This window comes from Ascaphus truei, chromosome 1, assembly GCF_040206685.1.
Source record: "Ascaphus truei isolate aAscTru1 chromosome 1, aAscTru1.hap1, whole genome shotgun sequence".
NCBI classification, from domain to species: Eukaryota; Metazoa; Chordata; class Amphibia; order Anura; family Ascaphidae; genus Ascaphus; species Ascaphus truei.
This window is the reverse complement of record NC_134483.1, coordinates 416,546,855-416,559,614: the sequence shown is the minus strand read 5'-3', so window position 1 is coordinate 416,559,614 and position 12,760 is coordinate 416,546,855. Positions and strand designations below refer to the sequence as shown.

The following is a 12,760-nucleotide window of genomic DNA, read 5'->3' as shown; positions in this document are numbered from 1 at the left end:
TTGTCTAAGCACATTCTTGGAAAAACATAAAATATGCCTTGTTTACTATGCAATTGTTAACATCCATTCTAAATCTCAATGGATGAATTGCGAATGGCAGAAACACAGCATAACACAGAAAGGAGCCCATAAAGAGACATCAACCTTGGAGCTAAAATGCTGAATTTAACATGCTTCAAATGGGAGAGGGAATACAGCATCCTAAAACAGTCTCTGAAGCAACAGTATTATACCGTTTTCCTCTACGTACTGTGTAAACAACTCTTGAATCAATTTATTATTCTTGTTTTGTCCAAGCTATTTTGTTTTTTATAGCTTTTTAAACTATAAGTATAGTGAGAAGTTATGCATTATTAAATTAGTATCCGATCAGCGGTTCTAAATAAAAAAAAAATGATATACTGAAACATACCCTATTCAAAGATCTATGTTTCAGATGTGAAATATAAAATGTGTTTGTGTGCATAGACCATGAAATTAATTATTGATAAGGTAATGCCCTTATTCCCAGCTGCAGATCTGAGCTTTATGTAGGAAAGCACTAGAGAAAAACAGGGGCGCATAAAAATGAGGTCATATGAATGGGGACATGACAGGAGGGCAACATTTGTATAGAGAGGCGTCTAGGTCAAGTTTACTCCTACAATCTCAAAATATATGAAACATCTCTTAAATTATTTATCTCTCACACTTTCCCTCTTTCACTTCCCTCCCTTCTATTTCCCTCTCTCCCTCATTCTCCCCCTCTCCCATCTTCTCTCACACTTTCAACCTCTCCCTCACTCTCCCCCTCCAACTTCTTCCCCTTTTTCTTTCAATTTTTTTTATTTTTTATTATTTTGGAGAGACATAACAAATATATGATCTTGGAATACATGTGATGTTTTAACAGTGTCACTTGTCCATACAACAAAAAGCATTAACAGTTCATCAGCACCACTTAAATAAAATATTTGCTATAACACGATCTTTGAACAAGTGTGGTCTGTCTTCTTATTTCCGGTTGTGTTAGGGAAGCAGCCGCTTCCGTAAGCGTCTCTCGTGAACTTAACAAAGGAAAGAAAAGAGCAGAGGAAAGAAGAAGAAAAAGATGGGGGGGGGAGGGGGTGAAAGGGAACGGGGGGGAAGAGCCCATTTGTCTGTATTTATTTCTATGGGGTCCCTAGTTTCCTGGCCATATTTCCCAAATTTTATGAGATTTGTCAGTTTTTTGGCTCAACTGTGCTGTGAGGAGCTCCATCATCTTTATTTCCCTTAGTCTCCATAGGACCGTCTGCCTAGAAGGCGCGTTCACCTTTTTCCAGGCAGCCGCAATAACACAGCGGGCAGCCGTCATTACATGAGTGATCATCTTACTTTCTGCCATTCCTAATTCATCTATTGGTTTGGCCAGCACCATGGTCAGCGGTTCCACCTCAACCTCCACCCCTAGGTACTCTCTGATCAGTGTTTGTATCATGACCCAGAATACCTGAATTATTGGGCAACTCCACCAAATATGAACCATATCTCCTTTTTGCCCGCATCCCCTCCAACACAAATCCGGGGACCCGGGGAAGATCTGGGCCAGCCTTCTCGGGGTTAGGTACCAATGAAATAGAATTTTATAAATATTCTCTTTGATCGTGGTGCAGATTGACGTTTTTGCAGCTACCTCCCAAATGTCCTCCCAGTCTTCTCTATCAATCTCTGTATTCAGATCTTCTGCCCATTTGATCATATAGCTATGTTGGGAACAACCCGCTGATCGCGCCAGGCCCAGATATATCTCTGAAATCAGCCCTTTACAGTAGTATCCTTTCCTGCATAGTCTTTTAAAATTTGTTAGCGGTTGGAATGCCGAATCTTTAGAGACTGATTGCAGGTAGTGCCTGATTTGGAGGAAACCAAACACTGGTATATTTATGATTTGGTGTTTCTTCTCCAGCGCCTGGAGTGGTAAAATTATACCGTTATCTACAAAGTCGTCAGCTACCATCAGCTTTAACGTCTTGAATTTATTGAGTCTCTGTGGGAACCAGCCTGGTGGGAATTCAGGGTTGTGGAATATAGGGGTTAGTAGTGTTGGACTGGCTGTCAGACCATATTTATCTTTATTTCTAGACCATATCCGCCATGTACATTTCATTGCTCCCAGTTTTAATGTTTATAAGAGGGTCTCTCCTCCCCTCTCGGTCCACATAGCGGCCGGGAGAGAGAGAGGTCTTGTATAGGTAGACTCAAGGTAGACCCCTTTTTCTATCTTTCCACCCTTTCTCTCTCACTCTCCCCTTCCTTTTTACTCTTACTCTTCCCCCACTCTCTCACTGTCTCCTCCCCTTTCTCTCTTTCTCCCCCCCACCTTCTCTCTCACTATGCCTTCGGAATTCTACCTGTGCCCTAGCTGTGGAGTGGAGAATGCAGGGTCCATCCAGGCCCAACCCGGCACCAGAGAGGGGCCCAGGTGGCCAAGAACAGAAGTTGGGTCTGACTTCCAGTGGGGCCTAACTTCCACGTTCAGACCACACGGACTGGTCCCAGTCCCCATCAGCTTGGCTGTTTGCAGAAGAAGACTGGGTTTTACGGGTATCCCGAAAGTCTAATTCAGTTGCGATTACAAACAATCCAAATAACTATACAACTTTAGCATCTACCGTAAATGCTTAAATAAAGTGACATATTTTAATTTCATACATATTTAACTGTGTGAATATTTTCTTGTTCAACCAAACTTTTGATTAATTTACAAATAAATAAGTTATTTAAATGACATGATAACAACATATCTGTTTTTCTGCAAGGAGGGAGTAAGAGTATGTATAAACATTTACATAAAGGTTGTGCCCACTTCATTTTACAATTTTGACACACCTCTAAATTGGTAAAATGATTAGACGAGGGATGAGACAAATAGCATTAATCACAACAGAACAGTTACCAGTTACAAGGTCATTTAGGCTTGTTTTGATATATGTGTATTTGGCTGGAAAAAAGAGAGCAGTTATTTATTATGTCTGAATGTCCATGGGGACCTAGATATAGGCTGACCTAGCATTACAAATGTGTGATATTTTCGCAGTAGTTTGCAAACTAGACAACATTTAACTGTTTTTCTTTGTATAAGCATTAAAAGTCACTGTCCATTGTCATTTATCTTGATTTCTATAAAATTTGCTTACTGTAGGGCAGGCGGAACTAGGTATTTTTGCGCCCGAGAAAAGTTCTAACACCTGTCCCCCCCACTACTATTTATGGAATCCCCTCTCTCTCTTTCCCACCTCTCTTCCCCCTCTTTCTTGCTTCGCCCCATTTCTATCTCTCATCCCCTTTCTCTCACTCTCTTCCCCCCTTTCTCTCTCCCCCTCCTTTCTCTCCTCCATTTGTATTTCCTCCTTTTTCCCTCCCATGCTTGTGCAGTTTGTGCACCACACCCTTGGTATCATTACCACTTTCATCAACACTCATCGTCTACCTCTTTCAACTTTGCCTCCACCTCCTCATAGTCTTGAAATATAAGAGCTAGAGCCAGTTCAGCATCCATCCCTGCACATTTTGATGAGGAATATATTTATGGATTTGAGATTCTCCTTAACTCATCCCCTTCTGCTGGTGCCCCTGCCCACCCAAAGGTGGAATCCTGCCCAGATTCAGAAAAATCCTCCTAATAATAGTTCCTCCTCCTCTCCATCTCTGTGGTAAGGAAACTCTATATCAGCCTCACTGTGATAAGCTGGTGTTTCAACTGTGGAAGTACATTTAGAGATAGGTTCTTTGTGTAGAAAGAAGCGCAAAGTGGGATGAAAATACGGGAGATACATGGAACACAGGTTTCTGCAGCAACAAGGGGTAGATGGAGAAGGGGAGAAGTGAGAGAGAGAAAATGAGATAAGATGATGGTCAGAGAGAGGAAATGGGGAAATGGAGAAGTCAGAAAGCTAAATGTTTTTAATGAAAACCAGGTCCAGGTAATGGCCATCCTTGTGGGTGCTGGCTGCAGTCCATTGGTGAAGGACAAAAGAAGAGTATAGAGAGAGAAAGCGGGAAGCCCGAGAGTGGGGTCATCAATATGGCAGTTGAAGTCCCCAAGGAGAAGAACAGGGGAGTCTGAGAAGAGAATGAAGGTGAGCCAGGATTCAAAGTGAGAGAGAAAGATTGTTAGAAAGCCTTTTGTATTATTACATTGTAATTGATGACTTGTATAATTGGTATGAAAACATATGCTATACATGAGATTCATTCTGACAGAAAAGAATATCGCTAATTTCAGTAGATAAAGTTACAAGGAAAATATTGTAGGAAAAGAGGTGTGGTTAAATATTATAGATAGCCCAAGACTGCTGTATGTCATATCTGTCTATCTGAAGAAGGCCAACAAGTGACATTGATTTGCTACAAACAACTGCTGGTAAGAAATACATTTAAGGTGAAATCACTTCTGATAACAGCTGGATCTCTTTAAATGAAAGATAAGAAGATGTGATTTTATGCCATGTAGATCACGCATGTAAAAAACACATGGTGATGCCATATACAGAAACAACTCAGAAAAAGAAATGATTACGTAGGTGATTTTCTCTGCATAAATACTGGCAGCAAAGCTGAAAGAGGTGAGAGATAGGATAACAGCGAGACAGGAAAGAGAGAAGAAATAACATGCTACCTTTTTGAAAAGAATATAACCTATTTGATGTGAACCATACTACTTTGTATGTAAGTAATAACTTTGAAGAAATAAACGTTTCTTTTGTGTGCTAAAAATCAGAATGTAGAATTATTATATGCAGTTGTGACAATATAGACAAAGACATCTTGCAAAGACTGAAGGGGGATGAGTAGAGGTAGGTGGGCGATAGATGACCGCTATGTGGAAAGGGAAAAGAGAAAAAAGCTGAAGAGTGTGAGTCTCAAAGGAAGGAAAGGAAAGAGAGAGGGATAGGGTCATGTATAGAGAGGAATTTATTAGAAAGGGAGCATGCATTCCAAAGGGCACAGGAGAAAAGGAGAGGGGAGGAAGGTTGACGGGATGGGTATGAGGTTAGACGGGTTTATACAACAAGGAGGTGAAGTTGGATGTGAGAGGTGAAGACGAGAGCATGTAGAAATAAGACAGGGCACAGGATTAGAAGAAATATCTCCAGAAGCAAGGAGGAGAAGCATGGAAAGAAAGTGGATGTGTGAGGAGGATTTGTAGGGGAGAGTTTTAGTGCAGGGGGTATTGCCGTGTAGTTTTAGATGGTGCAGTTATTCTCTTCCTGCAGGATGGCTCATCAAGCAAAGAATTCATTCTGCGGGGTCCCATTTAAAAGCATGAAACGCGTTGCTGCGGAGTCTCTGTATTTTTCTCCGTTGCCACTAGGACAGTAAGTATTGCTACATCTGTATACATCTTTGCATACATTTTATAATAAATAAACTTTTTTTTTTGATCTTTGAAAGATGTACAGCTCAACCCCGTTATAGCGCGATCTGCTACAACGCGGATCTGATTATAACGTGGTGTGAGTGTGGCTCCCAAACTCTCTCTCTTACCTTTTCTTTCCCTGGCTGCCGGCACCACTATGCAGGCTGAGGACGCAACCCATCTCCTTAGGTGGCACTGCGCAAATGATGTTGTGTGTGTGTGTCTGTGTGTGCCTGTCTGTTACCAATAAAGCTTTGAATAGATGTTTAAAGAAAAAAAGCAAACATCTATTCAAAGCTTTATTGGTAACGGACACACACTCACTATCCAGGGGGAGAAACTGCAGGTGGTGAGGCTGCGGGAGGCGAGGCTGCGGGAGGCGAGGCTGCGGGAGGCGAGGCTGCGGGTGGTGAGCTGCAGGCATCCATGTTCATCCATGGTGTCGGATCCCCTGCACCCTGCTCCAGGTAAGTCCTGATAGTAGCGGCCATTTTTTCCCCCTGTGATCCCGGTTATAACGCGGTCTCATTCTGTGGCCCCCGAGCACCATGTTATAACGGGGTTCAGCTGTACTTCCACCGATCCCACATTTTTCTTCTTTTTTGTATATTCTAATAAAGGAGATGATCCAGAATCGCAGGTCTCCATTATAAAAAATATGGCCTACTTTTCATTCTTTTAAATATCATGGCTTATTATCAGTTTCAGGCAGCTTGAAATGCATTGTGCTAAAGAAAATAGCCAGATGTGTTCAGAGTGCCGACATCTTGTTTTATGGAAGATAGATTGGTGCAAGTCTTGCCCACCTTACTCACAATAAACGCTTCATGGCTCTGTTGTTTTAAAGGTGCTGTTAATCAGCCGCTGCTGCAGGCTGCTAACATAATCGTAAAACCTTGAAGATAACACACGCCAGATATAGTAAAAAATAAAAATTGTTTTATTGAAGTCTCCTTGTTTTATCCAAGGTTTCTGGTGATTTCAGTAGCCAAAGATAATCTGGCTATACTGACGAGTTTCTGAATGATTTACTGCAGTCCCCCTAGACATTTCTCCTACAAATGCCCATAATACTGCTATGTACATGCCAAAGAAAAACACCAGTGAGTGGTATATGAAATACTTTTTTCATTTACAATAACATTTGGTCACTTATTTTTCCCTTTACAACAAAACCTGCAATGTTACAGAAGATGATACAGCCTAGGATCCAGTATGCTACAAATCTCTTAAACCTGTTCCCGGTTATAGCGAAGCTGCATAAATCTGGCACTTTCACTACTCTATGTGTAACCCTGAACTTACATTAACCAAGGTTGGTGATGCTCAGTCAAGAAAAGGTGCTTACAGTATATCTACCCATGCCTATAATTCATAAAACATGGCAATAAAGTCAGTGTCGTAGGTCTACTCAACATTCTGTGATGCCGGCGTCCCCCTGCATGAGAAGATTTTAGACCCATTCATTTGAATGGTAGCTGAAAATTCTCCAGCACAGGGAAAAGAGCACCACAGCACATGAACTAGTGCTCACAGTGAACCCACCCTTCAGTAATGACTATCTCACATGACTACTATTGCCCTACTTCTTCTGAGAGCTCTCCAATTTTAATTCAGGATAATACTGCTTGGATCCAGTATGCAAGGTAAGTGCTTATTTTAGTAAGGGGTACCTGATAAATTCAGCCCCGCAGGTCACATTGAGAAAGCCGAGCTTTTTCTTGTCCACTTTCTACAAAGAAGTGCAAGAGCCCAGCCAAAGTATCGTGATCTCCCTGCCCAATGAGAAATACATGCTAACCTATTTCTCTTCACATTTTCCCATGAAGTGATGTTGCTTCTTAGCTACAATATTCTAGTAAACTGTTTCCTTTCTCAAAGTAAAGCTCACAATTCTGTCCTGCTGTCGTGACATCTGGCAACAAATTAGGCTAAACACATACAAAATTGTGCCTCTTATTCTCAGTAAGAGTAAAGGCTGGTGGTATATTTACTTTTTTGGCTTACATCCCAATTGTCCATCACTCCATGAAATAATCCCACTTAAGAAGTCGATAACTATAGACTGTCACCAATTCCACCATCAACCAATCACCTCCTCTTTGTCCTGCCTCTCATTTCCAGCAGTGATAATCAGGAATAGTGGTCATGTAGAAATTCTCCCCCAGACCTCCACTATGGGCATATATACCTTACACTCCCTGCTTTGTAATTGCATCACAGCTACCACACTATTTCAGTCTCATCTTTTACCTTGTGTTTTCTTTGAGACGTCTTTTCAGAAAGCTTTTTATATAACTGCCCGCAAAAAAATAATTTTAAGGTGTAAGATTAAAAAAAAGTCGTGTGTGCTGAGCACGCGCATTTTAAGTGAAACCTCTTAGTCTTTCGTCACTGTTTTGTCACAGATATTGTATTTGTAATGGTGATATTTTGAATTAAAATTCAAAACACAATGTCAGTGGCAAAACGCAAAGAAGTTTGACTTAGAACGGCACACACCTCTGTTTTAGCTATTTGCACTTATATAGTTACACTAACTGTTCTGTATGCATGCGTCTCTCTGTGTGTGTGTGCATACGTGTGTGTGTGTGCGTGCGTCTCTGGTGCCTCTGTGTGTATGTAACTCTGGTGCCTGTGTGTGTCTGCCTCTGTGTGTGTGTGTGTACCTGCGTGTGTGTGTGTGTGTGTTTGTGCCTGCCTCTGTGTGTGTGCCTGCCCGTGTGTGCCTGACTCTGTGCGTGTGTGTGCTTGCCTCTCTGTGTGTGTGTCTGCCTCTGTGTGTGTGTGTTTGACTGCCTACTGTATGTGTGTGTCTCTGCCTGTCTCTGTGTTTGTGTGTGCCTGCCTGTGTGTGTGTGCGTGTCTGCCTCTGTGGGTGTGTGTGTTTCTGCCTCTGTAAGTGGGTGGGTGTTTGCCTGTGTGGGTGCCACTGTGTGCCTCTGTCTCCCAAGCCCTGAGTCCGATTGCAACTGCTCATGTGCGCCAGACTCCGGCCGCCACTGCGCATGTGCAGCGAGACCAGGCAGTGTTTTTTTGCGCATGTGTGAGCGCGATGGCAACGTGCGATGGGCGCGAGTGATGGCGTGTACCTATTAGTATTGTGACGTCACTTGTGTTACGGTTTTTCATTACAACGCAAGGATTGTTTCCCATGAAAATCCTGTAGGCGCCAGCAAAGACGTTTCACTTAAAAAAGAAATGGTTAATAAAAATGTAAAAAATAAAAATAAAAAACATTACCTGCTAGTAACTTCTATCCTATAATTGTTAGCATTAAAAAGAAAGCTTGAGGAATTCAGGTAGTGCTTAGCTGAAATAAAAGAATTCAATGTAATAACAGAATTGCGCTGGCTCTTACAGCCTGCAATTTCTCCAAAACAAAAATTACAGCCCCTTTCCCCCACCTTTTAAAGGAAATAAAGATACAGAGAAATGTTAAATTGCCTCTTTCAAAAGAATTAAGACTTATTCAGCATAACAGTTTTCCTTGGCCTTGGCATTTCAAAGTCAATCTTTCAAAGTGAGTACTGTATATTTTGTAATGTAAAGAATGTCAACCTGAACATTAAAAAGGGTAAAGCATTGGGAGACGATCTATTCTTATGCCCAAACCATTGTATGGTAGATTTGAATCTTACCGTTTCTGAGAGTGCTTTTAAAGTATTCTTCAGGCTGTCCGCAGAGCGCTGTCTTGCTGAATTAAGCAGGAGGTCTGCATGGCTCGATATGAGGGGTTGTAGGTGATTGATGTTACTTAAAATTTCCTTTGCCTTAGCTGTGTTTTCAGGTGAATAGTAAATACATTGGTACCCAGTACTGCAAAACATGAATGCAGATTACTATTGACACATTGCAAAAAGCATTCCCATATGAAAGATTTTAAACAAAAAAATAAGCCATACAGAAAATGTACTACGGTTAATGTCTGCACCCAGGTGGATGCTGTAACCTTTATTTAATGCGACTAAACAGCTATTTTCTTTTACTATATACATGGGGAGTAAGTGTTAACCACAAATGTTAGCAGTGAGAATTCTTGATTAGTTTACCTTCTAACTCAGGGGTGCGCAAACGTCTCAGTTCGCGCACCCCTGTCTGCGCTCCCCCCTGCCCGCGGCCCCCCCTTATCCCCTCCTTACCTGCTCTCGGCTCGCTGCGTCACATGACGTCACTACGGCATGTGACGCATTGCCATTTGACCCCGCGGCATCACTTAATGCCGCGTTGTCATGCGTCGCCGAAGAGCCAGCTGAGAGCAGGTAAGAGAAGTTGCAGAGACCTCACGCTTCCCCCGGCATTTAATTTAAATGGCTTGGGAAAGAGCGCAGGGCCTCTGCAACCGCTGCCCCGCCCCCCCTAGAAAATCCCACACGCCCCCAAGTTTGCGCACCCCGGTTCTAACTCACTGTTTCTCAAAAAAGAAAAAAAAAGCAGTATAAGTCCTAAATACATAGTTACATAGTTATTTAGTTACAAAGTAGATGAGGTTGAAAAAAAGACATACAGCTCAACCCCCTTATAACGCTGTGCTTGGGGTCCAAAGAATTACATCGCGCTATAAGCGGATCGCTTAAATAATGTACAATTGCATGCATTGTACAATAAAGTATTTAAGACACCAATAATCGTGTTCTAAAGTATTCATAAATATGCAAATTGGGAGCCACACTTGCATCGCGTTATAAGCGGATTCGTGCTGTAACGGATCGCGTCCATCAAGTTCAACTTACTGTATGCTAAATTTAGACAACAGATACTTTGTCTTATATTTGTATTTAGAGTATATTGATCCAGAGGAAGGCAAACAAAAAACCCCTGTGAAATACTATCAATGATGTCTCATAAGGGGGAAAAATTAATTCCTTCCTGACTGCAAATAATAGCAATTTTCTTTACGGAAACATCATGTTAAATGGCACCCATGGTGTGATCGCGAGACCTGGTCTCAGTGAGATGAGATCATGAGCAGGACATAAAAGGATGAGAAGATCCTCTTCTGTCTTCATGGGGCAAATTGCGGACACAAGACCTGGAACATGGAAGGTTTGGTGCCGCAAACCTTCAGTGCTCAAAAGGCTAGAGGGGTAGATCTCCCTGCAGGTTTATTTGTTCCCTTTGTAAAGATTTGTTCACAATACTCTACAATACGGTGTCTACAATACGGTGTCTACAATACGGTGTCTACAATACGGTGTCTACAATACGGTGTCTACAATACGGTGTCTACAATACGGTGTCTACAATACGGTGTCTACAATACGGTGTCTACAATACGGTGTCTACAAAACGGTGTCTACAATACGGTGTCTACAATACGGTGTCTACAATACGGTGTCTACAATACGGTGTCTACAATACGGTGTCTACAATACGGTGTCTACAATACGGTGTCTACAATACGGTGTCTACAAAACGGTGTCTACAAAACGGTGTCTACAATACGGTGTCTACAATACGGTGTTTACAATACGGTGTCTGTTTCACCTCTCCAGTTTTTTTTAGTAATAGTCAGCATGCATTAATGACGCATAGGTCCTGCCAAACTAACCTTATTAGTTTCTTTCAGGAGGTAAAAAGGAATTTAAAACTGCAAGGACATGCGGTTGATGTGATATACTTAGATTTCACAAAGGATTTTGACTTGGTGCTACACAAGAGGTGAGTGTAAAAGGTAAAAGAAAGGGGGTGGAAATGGTGATAAAGGGAGATGTGTGTAGTGATCGTCGTAGTTGTCTGATTTTTTCTTTTTATTTCACACGCCAATTTCTGCAAAGTAGCACCCTAAATATAAGCTGATTAAAGGGTGCTGGTATAATGGTAAACTATACAGGACACACCTGCAAGCTCATAGCATCTCCCACTCTCTGGGGAACTTGCTTGCTTGCAGTATGATTGTGACAAATCTAATACAGAGTGCTTTTCCTGGTAATGTACAGGTTAATAAAAGCTTCAATCAGACTTAGAACTATGCAACTAATTTTGACAGATTTATTATAAATCATTCTTCCTGGTATTGCACAGGTTATTAAGAATTTATATTAGTGTTAGGGACCCTTGAGATGTGGTCTGGCGTGTAGTGGCTCAGGGGCTTACAACACTTTGGCCAAAATGTTAAACTAAAAGACCATTTTATTTAATAGATATCTATACATATATATTTAGGCACTGTACCGTGTATAAGTTTCACTGGATGTGCACTGAGCTCTGTCTGTGTTTCATGTTCTGTCTCTGGTTTTAAATAATGGTAAACTGCAAGCTTTGAATCAAGAGTAGTACACCTCGAGAGGTACGATTCAAATGGGGAAACACAAATTAAGTAAAACTAATTAGAATGGCACACCTCTTCAAAGGTTTTTTGACATTTTATTTAAGGCATCCAATACTGTATTCAGTTTTAACCTATACAAATATCCCTTCCCTTAATTCGTTTTGCTCCAATGTGGGACTTCAGTGTTACACATATATAGATATATTCACACTGAAAGTAATACGTTACATATTACAAGGTTTGAGATAAATAGTTATATTTAAGAAAATACTGTATTACTAATATTTCTCACTTTCCTTACAACATTGGTATTGTGCATTAAAAAAAATAGATGCGCTGATGGTGTTTTGACAAATGTTTATAATAGCATGCAACCGCCACAATGTTCCTGGAGATTTTATGACAATATAATAAGGTAAAATTTTATATGCAACAGCAAAATGGTAATTGGAGGACGTCTAATCATGGTTCAAAATATCATAATAAACAATTCATAAAAGTTACATTACAGGCTGTGATTTTCAGAGGGAAAAAAGCTTTCTTCAGAAGGCACATTATTTTCCCAAGCTTTTGCAATAACAGATTTTTTTTTTTGAATATTCATGAACTAAAAAATTATGAAGTGTACTGTACTAAAAAAATCAAAATCTTTACATCCAAAATGTAAAGTTCTGTTGGACATTGGTCTATGTACAGCATCTTAAATTTATGTTTGTAAATATGTTTGTGACCTGAAGTTTTACATATGCATTTGATTCTACAAGTTAAGAATCTAATAATAAATAAGGGTTATATACATTAATCATAGCATGAAATCTTATTATTTAAACCATATGAGACCAAGAATGTTGCAGTATCAGGAATAATAAAAAAAAAACACTGACACACTCACTAATTGCTTTTACAGATATTGCTGGCAAACCTGCATGAAGAATCTGCTGTGAAGTAGGAACACTTAGGGGCCTATTCTAGTAGCCTCGATATCCCACTTATCAAGGCATTTTCGGCCAAAATGCGTACTGCTATTCAGAAAGCCTTGATAAGTGGGCAATAACGGCATGAATCGACATTTTTTGCTGCCGTCCAAAACACATCGCTGATAAGCCACT

The 12,760-nt window shown here is 40.8% G+C and overlaps 1 protein-coding gene across 14 annotated transcripts in view; it reads right to left on the bottom strand.

Annotated features, from left to right (window-relative positions):
* Nucleotides 1-12,760, bottom strand: part of INPP4B (inositol polyphosphate-4-phosphatase type II B) — a 484,959-nt gene that overhangs the window by 84,688 nt on the left and 387,511 nt on the right. For all 14 annotated transcript variants that reach the window (XM_075614672.1, XM_075614553.1, XM_075614562.1 and 11 more), the window contains one exon: nucleotides 9,022-9,199. In XM_075614672.1, coding sequence (XP_075470787.1) covers nucleotides 9,022-9,199 — 178 coding nt within the window. The remainder of the gene's footprint in view (nucleotides 1-9,021; nucleotides 9,200-12,760) is intronic.